This window comes from Panthera pardus, unplaced genomic scaffold (assembly GCF_024362965.1).
Source record: "Panthera pardus isolate Hobbes unplaced genomic scaffold, ASM2436296v1 HiC_scaffold_17, whole genome shotgun sequence".
Taxonomy (NCBI): Eukaryota; Metazoa; Chordata; class Mammalia; order Carnivora; family Felidae; genus Panthera; species Panthera pardus.
In genome coordinates this window covers 138,877,902-138,893,346 of record NW_026526732.1, presented here as the reverse complement: position 1 = coordinate 138,893,346, position 15,445 = coordinate 138,877,902, and the positions used below count along the sequence as shown (strand labels likewise).

The window sequence follows — 15,445 nt, the reverse complement described above, 5'->3', positions numbered from 1 at the left end:
GTTCTCCTAAACTCTGTTCCTTCTTTCCATCCTTCCCCCGCCGATTCTCTGCTCCTGACTGACTCTGTTTCTCCTCACCAGGAGGTGTCTGTAGAGACCTTGCTGAAGAATTCTGACCTCACCCCAGAGCTACTGCTCCAGGCACTTCTGCCCCTCACCTCTGAGAATGGCCCTTTGACCCTGCATGAGGGTCAGGACTTTCCACACAGGGGTAGGTCACTGGGGGCTAGCCTGTGCCTCTGCTCCTGGAGGGTGGGTCTCTCATGGTGGGCGTGGGGTAGGGAATGAGAATGGGGTTGCCCCCACTCACCTCCCCCTTCCCCTCCTCGGGTGCTGACGGAATGAGTTCCAGGTGTGCTGCGGCTTCGGGCGCCTGAGCCCCAGCGCTGTGGGGAGGCCCTGTGGCTGATACCTCCCCAGACATACCTGGATGTAGAAAAGGATGAGGGCCGAACTCTGGAACAGAAGAGGAACCTCTTGAACTGTCTTATTGTCCGTATTCTCAAAGTCCACGGGGAAAAGGGCCTCCACATTGATCAGCTGGTTTGTCTGGTAGGCCCAGGGACTGTGAAGTTAGGGGAGGGAGGGAGTCATGCTCAGGGTTGGGGCTTGGAGCCAGGGATCATCACAAGGGAAGGTAAACTCTGTCAGTATGAGACCTTGTAGAGTGACATTTTTGTCGGAGTTTTCTATTCCTGACAGGGCAGTTTGTTAGACAGCAGGCAGAGGCAAGACATGAGTGTCTACTGTATACTAGACCTTTTTTCAAGAGTTTGCATGATTAGGTCATTTAATCTGCACAACAGTCTAATGGGGGTGGTGATGGTGGTGGTGGTATTATTATTATTATTATTATTATTATTACTATTATTTACTCTTATTCTCATTTGACAGGTAAGAAGAGTGGGGCATGAGAGTTAGTAACTTATCCATAGTCACATAGCTAGTAAGTGAAAGAGCAGAGCATTGAACCCAGGCATGCCGGCCTCTCTGGGTAAATGTGGCCTGCCTGTTTCCTCTCCACCCATCTAGGTGCTGGAGGCCTGGCAGAAGGGTCCAAACCCCCCGGGGAGCCTGGGCCGTGCTGTTGCAGGAGGCGTGGCCTGTACCAGTACAGACGTCCTTTCTTGCATCCTGCACCTCCTGGGCCAGGGCTATGTGGAACGGCGTGACGACTGGCCCCAGATCCTGATGTATGCCACCCCAGAGCCTATGGGGCCTTGCCGGGGTCAGGCAGAGGTCCCCTTCTGCGGCAACCAGACCGCCAAGACCTCCAAGCCTAGGTAGCTGTCCCCAGCCCTCTTCCCTGCTGCTAGGGCTCCAAGCCAGCAGGGAGGGCTGGGCTCCCAGGGACAGATGGCACTGCAGTGACACGGGAGTTTTAGTGCCAAGGCCAGGCTCTTTTGTGGAAAAGCACTTCATTTCTGTCTTTGTGTACCCCATTTTCCCTGCCTCTGTTATTTCTCCCACTTTGCCAGTCCTCATTCCCCCTGCCAGCACCGTCACCCCTTCTTTGCCTTCCTAATCAGGGGCCCTGCTGTCCCCATTCTCCTAGAGTCAGCCCATAGGCAAGGGGCCCAGACACATAAGCTTCTGTATAGATAACTCTCATTCTAAGCAAAAATGCAGTATCATACAACTGTGTATTGAGTGCTGATTATGTTCTCTGCTCAATGAAATGGACAAACTCTAGTCTTCAAGAAGCCTGTTCTACAGAGGAATTTGTCATAGGATCCCCCTAATTAGCTGGCACCCCTAAAGCTTGTTATATCACATTCAGCTCACTAGAAGTTGTTATGGCACAACTTTTATGCCTGCTGCCTGCACTGTGTATAAAGTGAGTTGTCTAGAGAAATCTTTCTCAAACTTTCACTTGCACACATGTCACCTGGGGATCTTATTAAAATGCAGGTCCTGATTCAGTAGAGCTCCCTGTGATACTAATGGGGATACCCACTGACCATACTTTGGGTGGTAAGGCCACAGACTCCAGTTTCTCCCCAGATGTGTTGCTGCTGTTTTAGGTGGGGCTTACGGTGGGATTATCCCATCCACTGTGGGTCAGTTTGCTTCCCGATGCCTGCCTACCAGATTCCTGGGGTGTTAGAGATCATTGTGACAACCAGCCCCACTCGCCACTTAACAAACGCTTCTGTAGAAAGCAGCTCCGACAGTTGGTTTGGGTGGCTACCCTTAGGTTGGTTAGGCAGGCGCAAGCAGGCGTGCGCAAGTGGGGAGCTGAGGGCCATGGTGGGGTTCATTTAGTAGATAAGCAGAGCAGGGATATTGATCGCTGAATCTCCTCTTCCCTCAAGCCCAGAAGCTGTGGCTGCCCTGGCGTCTCTCCAGCTGCCTGCAGGCCGCACCATGAGCCCCCAGGAGGTAGAAGGGTTGATGGAGCAGACGGTGCGGCAGGTGCAAGAGACGCTGAACCTAGAGGCAGATGTGGCTCAGCACCTTTTGGCTCATTCCCACTGGGGTGCTGAACAGCTGCTGCAGAGCTACAGTGATAACCCTGAGCCACTGCTGCTGGCAGCTGGGCTGTGTGTACCCCAGGCCCAGGAGGCCCCCGCACGCCCTGACCACTGCCCTGTCTGTGTCAGCCCCCTGGAGCCTGACGACGACTTGCCCTCTCTCTGCTGCATGCACTACTGCTGCAAGGTGAGGCCCCGCCTGCCCCTCTCCTGCCCCTCTTCTGCCCCTTTCCTGCCCCACACAATTCCTCGTGAACTCTGGGCTTCTAGCCCAGCATTGCCATTTCCTAACCTGGGCAGTGTCGGACAAGGCTCTTCGTCCCTCTGAAACTGGTTTTGTCATCTAAAAGTGGCGCCCCTAGCCTCAACACTCTGAAGAGTGGTTGTTGTTAGGATCCAGTGAAATGTATAAGTGGCTCTAAAACTTTGCCAGTGGCAAAGTTTTAATAGGTGAATATGCTAATAATATGCTAAAATATGCTGGTGGCATATTGTCATCACTGGGAGCTTTTAAAAAGTCCTCATGCTCAAACTGTTAAATTGGAATCTCTGGAGGTGAAACCCAGGCATCTGGAGTTTTAAAAATTCCTTAGGTGACTCCAGTGTTCAGCCAGGTTTGAGAACTATAGATAGATAGGTAGATAGATAGATAGATAGATAGATAGATAGATAGATAGATGGGTAGCACACGCATACATGTAAAATATACATCAAGGCACTTCATAAATGGGAAGTGCTATTACATTGATGATGACTATAGGTTTCTGTTTCCTAATTATCATTCAAGTCCCTTTATCTCAGAACATGAGAAAAGCACAGAAGTCAAGGGAATTATGGGAAGCCAGATCTTGCTACTGTACAGCTGAGCAGAGGAGGCTGTAGATGGGGGAGTGAGTTGTCTTCAGTGGTGGGGGAGAGGGGCCGAGGTGCAGGGGACCAGAGTGCTGAGTGTCCCATGTTCCCTGCCTCACAGCTCTTAGAACTGATGCCAAGCCCAAACACATCAACTTAACAGGATGAGCGCGCTTGTTGCCCTGAATCTAGCTGCCTCTCCCAACAGCGTCTCCCCAGTGGTGGGTGATCTGGGACGCGTGCATTGGCATGTGTGTGTACGTGTACTTTTCCTCCTTCCTTTTTTGCTCTGCTTCAAGTTACTCTTCTCACACGGTTGCCTGTGCCCCCCTTTTCCTGGTTCTTAATTATTTCCTTCCCACTTTCACTTTTTCATTCAACTAATGTTTGTCATGAACTCACAGTGTGCACAGCACCGGGTGCTATATGAGGGGGTGGGAAAATCCAAGCCAGAAATGACCCAAGGGCTAATAATATCAGCAGCTAATATTTATGGGGGATGCATTCTGGGCCGTTCTGCTGTTATATATGCATTATCTTGCTTAATTCCCATGAAAGTTGTGTGAGGTCGGTATTTTTACCATCCCCATTTTGCTGGTGACAGATGGAGGCGCCTGAAGGAGAAGTCACCTGCCCAAGGTCAGGATTTGGACTTTGGCAGTCTTGCTCCAGGGCCCTCCCTCATGCTTTTATGACAAGTGAGGGGAAGGAAATACAACAGGGTCATGTCATAGGAAGTGACTGAGGTGAGGAGTGGGGGGAGAGTCCCTGTCAGGGACTTTAGATTGGGGAGGCCAGGGAAGGCTGTCCTTGAAGAGGTGACTATTTGGTGGAAGAGTGTGGCAGACAGAGGGGACAGCAATTGCAAAGAAGCTGAGACTGGTGGCTAAAGCACAGTGATGTGGTGGGACAGTGGAGGGAGAGATTTGGGAGGGAGACAGACCCAGTGGGGTTGGGATTGGCATACAGTGGGCTTGACTTTATGGAAAGCCACGATGGAGTTAAGCAGGGGAGTAATTGGATCTGATTTTCATTTTCTAAAAGATCACCATGTGTGGAAGAAAGGGTTGGGCAGATCTTGTGTGGAAGCAGGGGCACCTGTTGGGAGACTGTTGTATAAAGAGGCAGGAAGCGGTGGGTGTTTTCCCAGCGTTCGCAGTGAAGAGAGAAGGGGACAGATTGGGGTACGTCAGGAGGCAGAGCTGACAGGGCTTGGTGGAGCTGATGGGGGGCTTAGGACAAAGGAATCAGGGGTACTTCCTGGGTTTCTGACCAGAGCATCTGGGTGGATGAGACATGTCATCGTCTACTGAATTTAGCAAGCTGTTGGGGCTGGGGCTGGGTGTGGAGGGCAGGTTTTTGAGGGAAAATTAAGTCTGTTCTGACCATGTGAAGTTTGAGCTTCTTGTTGGATACCTGTGTGGGACTGGACAGCAGAATTTGGAATTAAGTGGAGAGGCCTAGCTGGCATCCTGCAGAGAGAGAGAAGCAGGTCCAGAGTGCTGAGCTGTACAGATCCCCCTGTAGAGATGGAACGACAGGGAAAGTGAGAAAAACAGGCTAATTGGAGATGTCCCAGCCAAAGAGGAGCCTATGTTTAAGTCACAGCTGAGCAGCACAATGAAATGTAAGGGAACTCAGAGAAGGGAAGTCCTGGGTTTGGAGCTGTCGATGGGGGCTGTGTGTGTGGGGGGGGGTGTTCCCCGTGTGAGCCTTGAGTGACAGGCAGGGTTGGCAGGTGTGGGAGGGGAGTACAGGCTGGACGGAGACTGCATTCCCGGTGGGCTGGGCAGGGGGGACGGCAGAAGCGAGAGCAAGCCAACAGCAGAGGGGCTCCTTAGGGGAGTGGGATGGGCTCCAAACCCAGCTGCCAGCCTTTGTCCTCTGTGGCTGTAAGGGGCCCTGTTGTGCCCATATGCCTGCAAGCATGAAGTCTGAATTTGGAGTATTTTCCTGTTTTCTCTAAAAAATGCAGGAATTCTGCATTCAATTTCCCAACTTATCTGGCTTTATTTCACCATAAAAAGGGTTTTGTTTTGTTTAGTACCTTTCTTGGAGGGATCTGGGTAGGAAGACCGTTTATGGGGACAAGCAGTTTAGGGGTCAGGGGATAAAGGCCTGGTTTAGGGTGGTGCAGTGACATGGGAGCTAGAAGAGAATCCAAGAGATGTGAGGGTTCCGACACCCGTGACCAGGATGGGTGGGGGGTTCAGTAGGCGAGGCTTTTTTGTGGAGAAGAGGCTGAGTCTGGGAGGATGGGAGCATCAAGGAGCTAGGTGACCAGATGGAGCTGGGAGGAGAGGCCACAGCGGTGTTTGCAGTGTCCAAGGCCAACTACCCCACAGGGAAAAGGCACCCTACTGCCCCAGGCCTCCTTCCTCTCTGGCCTTCTTGCTCTCTCCAGATCTTTCTTAGAACTTGAATCATCTCCTTTGTCCTGATTCTCTTACCCATTCCCTCCATGTCCATCTCAACAATAATTAAAACGAGGCCACTACCCTGGCCCACACATCCTCAAAGGCAACTGTGATTTGGGCCAATCCCAGGAAAACCCATAGAAGCCAGAAAGATTAGGGTCAGTTTTGAGGTTGCTCCAGAAGCAGGCTTGTCTCTGGCCTTCCATAGTCAGGAGGGTGGTGCTAGGTTAATTACCAGGCCAAGATGTCCTCCTGTGCTGCTCCCCTGCTGTCCCTAAGCAGCCCCTCCTTTCCCCTCCAGTCTTGCTGGAATGAGTATCTGACAACTCGGATTGAGCAGAACCTTGTGCTGAATTGCACCTGCCCCATCGCCGACTGCCCTGCACAGCCCACTGGAGCCTTCATTCGGGACATTGTCTCCTCCCCAGACGTCATCTCCAAGGTAGTCCCTCCTCTGCAGGAGGATTCGGTGTACAGCCAGAGGGGCAGGCCCCAGGGGGTGGGCCCACATTCCGGGTGCCGGCGGTGGGGGGGGGAGGGGGGTCCGGAGGTGTGGCATCCTGGAGAGCCATGCCCTCACCTGGTGGCACTTATGCCCCCATAGTACGAGAAGGCCCTCCTGCGTGGCTACGTGGAGAGCTGCTCCAACCTGACGTGGTGCACCAACCCCCAGGGCTGTGACCGCATCCTGTGCCGCCAGGGCTTGGGCTGCGGGACCACCTGCTCTAAATGTGGCTGGGCCTCCTGCTTCAACTGTAGCTTCCCCGAGGTGGGTGCCTGCCCAGCCCTGCCCCTGAGCAAGGCCTGTACCTCTCCTCTGCCAGCACTCTGCTCTGCCACCCCCCCCCCCCACACCATGTCTTGTCCTCACACGCTGTCACCTGGCTGAGCTCTGTTCCTCCTCCTGTAGTCCTTCACTTGTGACCTCCCTCCCTCACACACTTGCAGTGCCACCCTTGGTTAGAGCTCAGCCATGTCCTCCCCTCTTGCCCTAGGCGCACTACCCTGCCAGCTGTGGCCACATGTCCCAGTGGGTCGATGATGGCGGCTACTATGACGGCATGAGCGTGGAGGCTCAGAGCAAGCACCTGGCCAAGCTCATCTCCAAGCGCTGTCCCAGCTGCCAGGCTCCCATTGAGAAGAATGAGGGGTGTCTGCAGTAAGAGGGGGTACTGTGGTCATTGGTGGGGTCAGAGAGCATGGGAGAGGGTGGGAGTCCTGGTGGTATGGAGGGGCTGTGGGGCTGAACAGAGCTGAGCAAAGGAGGCGGCCTCCAGTCATTCCTGCATCTTTTTTTTTTTTTTAATTTATTTTGAGCGAGAGCGTGGACAGGGAAGGGGCAAAGAGAGGGAGAGAGAATCCCAAGATGGCTCTACGCTGTCAGTGCAGAGCCAGTTGCGTGAACCGTGAGATCACGACCTGGGCCGAAATTAAGAGTTGGATGCTTAACCGACGGAGCCACCCGGGCGCCCCCAGTGACTCCTGCATCCTAATGCTCCTTCCCCTGCCTTTATTTTTTTAATTTTTAATTTCTTGAAATGTTTATTCATTTTTGAGAGAGTGGTGTGTGCACAAGCAGGGGAGGGCAGAGAGAGGGGAACAGAGGATCCAAAGCGGGCTCTGCACTGACAGCAGAGAGCCTGATGCTGAGGGGTTGGAACGCACAAAATGAGATCATGACCTGAGCCCAAGTCAGAAACCCAACTGACTGAGCCACCCAGGCACCCCACCCCCGTTTTGAAGTTTGCACTGTAAGGGGCTCAGAAGCAAGGGTGTGCGCAGTAGGCATTGATGAGGTTAAGGAGACTGTAAGGGCATGGAGGGGGCAGGGGCGTGTTCTGTGGGGCACCCACGCCCTTGGTGTTCCCGGTGTGGCCCCGGCCAGGAGCCCTCTGACCAGCCAGCTTCCTCCATAGCATGACGTGTGCCAAATGCAACCATGGATTTTGCTGGCGCTGCCTCAAGTCGTGGAAGCCCAGTCACAAAGACTACTACAACTGCTCTGCCATGGTAAGGGCCGGGGCCAGGAGGAGGCCCAAGGGCAGTCAGGATGGGATGCTGCTGCTGGGCCCTGGGTGTCCTGAGCAGCTGAACAGCTGTTGGGACAGAGGCTCAGTGGGAAGACAGAAGCCACCTGGGCCTACAGGTGCTGGAAGTTCTGTCCTGGGAGGTCTATATTCTCAGGAGGCACCAGGCCAGAGCAGAGCAGGTGCCGTGCGTCAGAGCCTGGCACCAGTGCCAGGGCGTTTGCCCACACCTCAGCCTCACCTGTACCAGGGGATAATAATGTGACCTGCTTCACAGAGTTAGGATTAAATGATGAGGTCTGGGTGAGGTGTCAGAAGGCCTCCACGCAGGGTACCTAGTGTGTTAACCCCATCCTGCCCAGCAAAGCACCCTAGAGCCCTCTCAACCTGCCCTTACCAGGTAAGCAAAGCAGCTCGCCAGGAGAAGCGGTTTCAGGACTATAACGAGAGGTGTACTTTCCATCACCAGGCCCGGGTGAGCAGGGAGGAAACAGTTGTGTCGGTGAGAAGGTCAGAGGGCTGGGGTGGATGGCCAGGCAGGGGCCAAAGATCCAAACTGGGTGGGTGCTGTTCTGACGGGGTGGGGGAGGGCTGCACGCAGCAGCGCTGATCCGCCTTCGCCTGCACAGGAGTTCGCCGTGAGCTTGCGGAACCGCGTGTCTGCCATCCACGAGGTGCCCCCACCCAAGTCCTTCACCTTCCTCAGTGACGCCTGCCGGGGCCTGGAGCAGGCTCGCAAGGTGGTGGTGGTGCAGGCCGGGGAGGGGGTGCGGGGGATGTGCCAAGGGGCTCTGGTGGGCTGGGCCGCTTTCCTCTAACCTGCCTGGATGGAGGGAATGAGGAAGCAGGGAGGCCCCCTGGCCTGAGCAGGGAAAGGGCTGACTCGGGCTCCCACAGGTGCTGGCCTATGCCTGCGTGTACAGCTTCTACAACCAGGACACAGAGCACATGGATGTGGTGGAGCAGCAGACCGAGAACCTGGAGCTGCACACCAACGCCCTGCAGATCCTCCTAGGTGAGGCCTGGCCTCCTGCCTGCTCACTCCCACCTCCTGCCCACCTCCCCGCTCTGAGCAGTCCATCCCCGCAGTGGGTGAAACAGCACCCCCCTCCCAGCTCCCCACTGTGCTCTGTCCTCTTCCTCCACCTACTTCTTCACAGCCTTACAGATGCAGATATATCGGCCTTTTAAAGTCAGGTATGAAGGTGGGTGGTACATGCCATGCCATCAGGTGCCTAAGGGCTTCACCTGACCGGTTTGATTACCATCTGTCCCCCTCTGCTACGATGTAGCCCGCCCCCAGAATAGGTATCTAGGGCTATGCCTGGTAGGTGTTGATAGAACTTGGTAGATGTTCGGTAGGTGTTTGTTGAAGGAAGGAATGGCAGGAATGGAAGAAGGGAGGGAGCTCCTGTGCCCTGCCCTCTCTGCAGAGGAGACGCTGCTGCGGTGCAGAGACCTGGCCTCATCCCTGCGCCTCCTGCGGGCAGACTGCCTCAGCACGGGCCTGGAGCTGCTCCGGAGGATCCAGGAGAGGCTGCTGGCTATCCTGCAGCATTCTACCCAGGTATGTGGCCCGACCCCGGGCCCCCTGGGCCCAGCACAGCCCCTGCCCTAGGGGCATCCAAAAGGAAAGGCAGGGAGGGTGAAACATGTTTGGAGACACGGGCTTGCGCCCCAGCTCCTAGGCCAGCCTGTTGGATGTGGTTGGACCCTGCCACTTAACCACCTGGTGAGTGCTGCAAGAGAGTTAGCCCCGATCAAGGGTATTTGCCCAGATGCTTATCAAAATCACTTGGGGAACTTTTTCATACTTCTCAGATGTAGACTCAGTATCCCCGGAGTGGGTGCCAGGGGACTGGGATCCTCCGAGTAAGGGATCTCTGAGGTTCTTCCCAGCTCTAATACACTGATGTTGCATCTAAACTATGAGTCCTGCCCTCAGGGAGCTTACAGACGAGTAAGTAACTTGGGCAGACAAGACGTGAACATACACTGCCAGCTCCTGAAGCACGGGGGCGGTGTGCCTCACCATCGCAATCTGTGTCCCTGGAGACTGCCTGAGTTACGTTTCACAAAGGCATCGGTTTGTGGAGTCCTGGGATGAGGGAGGGACGAGGAGGTGGGAGCATTCTTGCCGGGAGCCTGGCACCTAGAGCAGAGGGAGTAGGCCCTCAGAGAATGTTCATTGAAGGAATGATGGGCAGAGGCCCAATGTCCTCTACTCTCCCACTTCCCACATCTCCCTGTCTCCTTGCCAGGACTTCCGGGTGGGTCTGCAGAGCCCATCATTAGAGGCCCGCGAGGCGAAAGGATCCAATGTGCCTGGCAGTCAGTGAGTAGGGTGGGCAGAGCCATGGCGAGGGAGTGGGGGATGCTAGGCTTCTTCTGGGGCTGAGTGTGGCTCTCTCCCTTGCTAGGCCGCAGAGCTCCTCGGGGCTGGAGGTGGATGAAGAGGAGGAGGAGGAGGAAGATGATGAGGATGATGTGCCCGAGTGGCAGCAGGATGAGTTTGATGAGGAGCTGGACAATGATAGCTTCTCCTATGACGAGTCTGAGAACCTGGACCGAGACACTTTCTTCTTCGGTGACGAGGAGGATGATGATGAAGCCTATGACTGAGGGCCAGGACGCAGGAACACCTGGAGCCACCTCAGAGTCACGGGGGCCAAGGGGTGAAGTCACCCCTTCCTGCCATTGTTGGGGGAAGCAATCCCCAGTGTCTCCAGTACCTTCTGTTTACCGAATAAACTTTTTAACATACTTCTCTGGAAGCAGGCTGACACAGGTGCGTCCCCAAAGGCTAGTGTCAACTCCCTACTCCCTCCACACACCCCCCTCCTCATTGTTCACTTTTTTTTTTTTTTTTTTTTTACCTCCAGACTCTTGTGTTCTCAGAGAAGGTCCAAAGCAGACCCACTGGACCTAAATTGACAAAGGGAAATGAAAGTCTACATGGTTCAGGGCCAGGCGTAGGCCTGCCCGCTTGCCCCAGACCCAGCCTAGCATCAGAGACAGACAAACAGCCACCCCCCACCCCAGCCCAACCTTCCCATACTCTTCAGTGTTCCTGGCAGGAGCTTGACGGCATTAGATAGTACCCTCTCTTGCGGATCTACAGAATGTTTAATGTTCTCTACGTCTTGAAGTGAAATGCAGCAGGAAAAGGATATTATTGAGGACTGATCCCATGCCACCACTCACAGACATAAAGTTAGAATTTTAAACATACCTTTTAATTTGGAACTGGGGCTAGGAGGCAGGAAGGGCACTAGGGCAGAGTCTGGGATTAGAACGTAACAGAGCAGGGTTAAGTCAAGCGGTTGGGTCAGGGGTGACAGCTGCCTGCTAGAGGAGGGTCAGCCTCAAAGTATCGATCCAGCATGGCCTCCACCTGTCCCTCTTCATAGTCTAACACCTGGAACCTCGAGCCGTCTGCCGCTCCCCGGATCATGGCTGAAAGCACTGAGCAGGGTGGAGGAAAGTAATGGTGGCTCCCATCCACACTCCCCTGCCCCCACCTCCGCTCCCCTCCCTGTCCCATTTTGGGGGTAGGCACTGTACCCAGAGCCCCCTCAGGGAAGGAGCTGAGGGCTGGGTCCACAGAAAGCTGGGGTGGAAAAGGGGCCATCCAGGGCTTGAAGTGCTCACCTCGGCCAGATTGTGGACGGAACAGGCACAGAATTCGCTTATTGAGGGCCATGGCCCGGCCCAACTCATAGCCTACCCCCAACGATGGTTGGGTCACTTCTGCCACCACCACTGGGAAGAAAAGAGACTAAGGCTCAATACCCGGGGCTTGTGAGGGAGAAATGACAAGACTCTGGGTGTGGTGAGAAGAGAACTCTGGGGAGTCCCTTCTAGGTGTGGACGGGATCTAACATCCCAGAGGAGTTTGTGGATAGGAGGTGCGAGGGTGGGGGGAACTGCTCACCATCTGCCTGCTGCAGCCAGGCCAGGTCCCGCTCATGGATGAAACTGTCACCTACAGTAGCCTCTTCCCCTGTGGATGAGGAAAAGCTGATCAAGGCCAAGCCCCTGCCTGGTCCTCAGCACTCAGTACCTCTCCTATGCCCTTGCCACCCCCACATTCACCCTGCCGCATGCTAGGTGACCAGGGACCCACCCAACACTAAGGTTCCATGAAAAGGAGTAAGGAAATGAAATAACCACAAGAAAGATTCAATCCCATGCTAGGAGGGATGTGTGATTAGGGCCAGATGAGTGACACAGATGAGATTAAAGGAAGGACTATACCTCAGTGTGTGACAGGGATCAGAGATGGAAAGGAGGAGGAATATCCTCCTCCAGTGCGGGATGGAAATGGGCAGTAGCAAGAGAACGCCCGTGCAAAGAAGGATGAACAAGTAGGGAGCCTGAGTGGCTCTCGAGGTTTGGTGGGTGCCAGAATCAGCCGAGAGCTCGATATGAGGTGAGGCTGCTTCAGGAGCTCTTCAGAGGAGTGTGAACCGCACCAAACTTTGAGCACCAGTGCTGTAATACAGCCCATGACCAGTAGGAGGTGGCGGAAAGGAAGGTAGGAGAGGCTCTGACTGGGATCAGTATCTCATTTCCAGCTTGATTAAACGTTAGCTCCGGAATCAGAGCAGAATCACTGGAGAGTCCGTTAAAAATGAATTCTAAGCCTTCAACCCAGACTGTGCTATGTGAATCTGCATTTTAAACAAGTTCCCTCAGACTTCCTTTGAGCACACTGAAGTTCCGGAACCAGTAGGTGGGCGTGGACGGGACTAGCGGTGAAACCAAACGAACCTTAAGCTTCTGGGTCCTGCACTTGCACAAGCCCTTCCCAACGCCCTAGCAATTTTGTGATTTCATCTTTTTAAAGAGGGCTCCCAGAACTGCATTAGATATTACAAATCCTGGACCCGCTCCTCGGTCGGGCGAGGGGAAAAAAAAGGTTTTCTGAGAAGTTACGAGAGTTTTGGCGCGATTTTCAAAGTAGAAAACTCGCCGAGATTCCAGACCAAATCTGATCAAAGCAATATTTTTGAAAGATCCAGCAGCCAGGAAGTAGCCTGATGAGAGTACGTGAGAGAAGGTGGTGGCAAGAATTGGGGTCCTTCGGGCCCAAGACAGGGCGGATATCTTGACCGCAAAGGGGGATAAGCTTGATCTTAGGTAGGGGAGCAGATGCCAGCGGGAAGCTGAGAACTGAAGCAGCCCCATTCACTCCCATTCTGCTCCTCCCTGCTCAGTCCCTGGTGAAGTTCTCCAGGAAAGAATCGAGGTCAAGATAACAAATGAATGCGGAGACTGAGCTCCCACCCGCAAGTTCACGGGACCCACGCGGTCCGAACCTCGGCTCCCCTTCCCCGCTGGGCAGGAGGGAGGGCTCCGGGCCGTAGGGACGCGCGGCCGGCCGGTGGTCCGATGGCCGCCGCCGAGCGGAGTGCAATCTCGGTAGCGAGGCGGGACCGACCCGCTCCCCCGCCGCCCGCGCCCCGGGCCCGGCCGCGCGCGTCCCGCCTCTCGCCTCACCGCGCGCGCTCAGCTCCTTGGCCGCCACGTGCTCCGTGAGCACCGCCCCGAAGCGCCGCAGCCGAGACACGATCCGTTCGTACAGCGCCCAGTCCTCGCGTCCGCCGCGGATGCTCCCGCAGAAGTACAGGGCCTGGCGGCCCCCCTGGCCCGGCTCCCCGCATTCCCGCGCTCTGGCCTCCGCCGCCGCCATCCTCGCCGCCGCCGCCGTCTCTCCGTTTCCCGCGCCAGGGGGCGCCCGCTCGCGGCCACGTGACTCGGCCGGCCCTCCCTGGGTCCGGGAGGGCCCCTCCTGCGACTGGCGGCGAGCTGGGAGCGTGGCATTAGCCTCCAGACGCTGAGGACAGCACGGGCCAGGGGCGGAAACCCACCGCCCCGACTTCGTCACTGCAGCTTGCCTCCCACCCCCACCCGGTCCTGTTGGCCTTGGCCTTTCCCATCTCAGCTAGACGCAAGTGCATCATTCCCTGGTGATTCTTACCTCGCGGACCCCATCTCCTACTACTACCACTCACTTTTCTGCAGCCACGCTGGCTTTCCTGGCTGTTCTTCAAGTATGCTGGCCATGCCCTTGCCTCAGAGCCTTTGCATTTGCTGTTCCCTGGAACTTTTTCTCCCAGGTAGTTCCCTGGAGCGTTCCCTCAGCTCTTCCAAGTCTGTTCACGGGTCACCTTCCCTGACCACCCTATTCAACATGGCAGGCTCCTATTCCCAGAACTCCCCATCGCCCTTCCCTGCCTTACCTTTTCTCCTCAAACCCATGAACTGTGTCATCATGATCTGAGCCGAACTCGAGTTAGAGGCTTAATGACGGAGCCACCCAGGCACCCTTGTTGTATGTCTTTCTATGCCCAGTAGAATATAAGTCCCCAGGAGGGCAGGAACTTTTACAGTTTTGTTTACTGCTATATCCCTGGGTTCTAGAACTGTACTTGGCACATAGGAACGATTTACCAAATATTTGTTAATGCATGAGTGGATTCAAATGAGAAGTTATATTTGCAGCACGTTGTAATCTGCTCCGCCCTGTTGTAGGCTGACAGAAGCAGGAGCTCCAGGGAGGCTGGCAAACACACCATTATTCACTGGTGGTAACAATGGTCTCCCCCTCATTTTACTATGAAAATAACACAAATATAGGACCAAAAAATCAAACGGAACAAGAGAGTACCTGGTGGAAAGTGAGTCCTGAGACCCCAATCCCATTCCCTAGAGAAAAGCACTGTCATGCTTCCTTCTGAATTCTTCCTGAATGATAACTGTAAAATACCTAAGTATGGGTTACAGAGCTGACATAATTTTTAAAAATGCAAAAGACACAAGGGTGCCTGGCTGGCTCAGTTGGAAGAGCGTGTGACTCTTGACCTCGGGGTTGTGAGTTCAAGCCCCACATTGGGTGTAGAGATTACTTAAATAAATAAATAACCAAACAAGAAATGCAGGGGCGCCTGGGTGGCTCAGTCCGTTAAGCATCCAACTCTTGATGTTGGCTCATGTCACCATCTCAGGGTTGATGAGATTCTCTCTTGGGATGCTCTCTCTCCCTTTCTCTCTGTGTCTCCCCCACTTGCGTGCATGCACATGCACTCTCTGTCTCAAGATAAGTGAATAAATAAACACTTTTTTAAAAAATGCAAAGACACAAAGAGAAGGCAAAGAGATTTTAGTATATCTCTGTCCTCCATGGGCACGGCCACAGATAGCCGGACCGTGGGGCAAACATGTATGTGGAGCCATGCATTAGGGTCCCAGGCTCTCTCTCATACACATTCACATACACCTCTAGGAAAGAAGCTTCGTGTGCCAGCTCTCTGCTGTCAGCTCAGAGCCAGCTTTGGATCCTGTCACCCTCTCTCTCTGCCCCTCCCCCACTTGCACGCGCACGTGTGCGCGCTCTCTCTCTCTCTCTCTCAAAAATAAACATTAAAAAAAAAGGAAGCTTCATGTGCCAGATAACTTGATGGGCAATCTCCTTTCCCCTCCTGATTCTTGCCACACTTTCCCATAGGAGAGGAACCCACGTACACACGTACACACAAAGCATCCTGTCTCTGCCTCTATGTCTTAAAGAAAATAAACCAGCCTCTCTCTCCTTAGGGTCACACCTGTGATGTGGCTGCCATTCCCCGTTCGACCTCAGGCTGAAGGCGAAAGAGTAGAAGGAATATTTTGT

General features: G+C 54.4%; 2 protein-coding genes across 11 annotated transcripts in view; one reads left to right on the top strand and one right to left on the bottom strand.

The window, feature by feature from the left end:
• Positions 1–10,544, top strand: part of CUL9 (cullin 9) — a 37,314-nt gene extending 26,770 nt beyond the window's left edge. For 3 of the 10 annotated variants that reach the window (XM_019457188.2, XM_019457187.2, XM_053904993.1), the window contains exons 28-42: positions 82–211; positions 353–552; positions 1,033–1,283; positions 2,316–2,661; positions 6,045–6,185; positions 6,348–6,512; positions 6,739–6,902; positions 7,660–7,753; positions 8,171–8,245; positions 8,400–8,510; positions 8,668–8,785; positions 9,204–9,337; positions 9,716–9,856; positions 10,032–10,105; positions 10,191–10,544. In XM_019457188.2, the coding sequence (XP_019312733.2) occupies positions 82–211; positions 353–552; positions 1,033–1,283; positions 2,316–2,661; positions 6,045–6,185; positions 6,348–6,512; positions 6,739–6,902; positions 7,660–7,753; positions 8,171–8,245; positions 8,400–8,510; positions 8,668–8,785; positions 9,204–9,337; positions 9,716–9,856; positions 10,032–10,105; positions 10,191–10,392 (2,346 nt within the window). In that variant the 3' untranslated portion in view covers positions 10,393–10,544. Of the gene's footprint in view, positions 1–81; positions 212–352; positions 553–1,032; positions 1,284–2,315; positions 2,662–3,447; positions 3,584–6,044; positions 6,186–6,347; positions 6,513–6,738; positions 6,903–7,659; positions 7,754–8,170; positions 8,246–8,399; positions 8,511–8,667; positions 8,786–9,203; positions 9,338–9,715; positions 9,857–10,031; positions 10,106–10,190 lie in introns of those variants that run through there. The other 7 variants (XM_053904995.1, XM_053904994.1, XM_019457192.2 and 4 more) reach the window with 6 other exon arrangements.
• Positions 10,545–10,984: 440 nt separating this feature from the next.
• DNPH1 (2'-deoxynucleoside 5'-phosphate N-hydrolase 1) lies at positions 10,985–13,510 on the bottom strand. The gene is made up of 4 exons (XM_019457195.2): positions 13,273–13,510; positions 11,705–11,773; positions 11,422–11,532; positions 10,985–11,235 (listed from the first exon to the last, which is right to left on the bottom strand). Exons 1-4 carry the CDS (start codon positions 13,463–13,465, stop codon positions 11,099–11,101), a joined length of 510 nt encoding a protein of 169 aa, XP_019312740.1. The 5' UTR covers positions 13,466–13,510; the 3' UTR covers positions 10,985–11,098.
• Positions 13,511–15,445: the final 1,935 nt, after the last annotated feature.

Excerpts from the sequence above, each read along its gene's own strand:
- DNPH1 (XM_019457195.2), bottom strand. The coding sequence starts at position 13,465 with ATGGCGGCGGCGGAGGCCAGAGCGCGGGAATGCGGGGAGCCGGGCCAG. Across the intron at positions 11,774-13,272 it reads CAAGGAGCTGAGCGCGCGCG|GGGAAGAGGCTACTGTAGGT; the intron begins GTGAGGCGAGAG and ends CCTCATCCACAG. Across the intron at positions 11,533-11,704 it reads CTGGCTGCAGCAGGCAGATG|TGGTGGTGGCAGAAGTGACC; the intron begins GTGAGCAGTTCC and ends TTTTCTTCCCAG.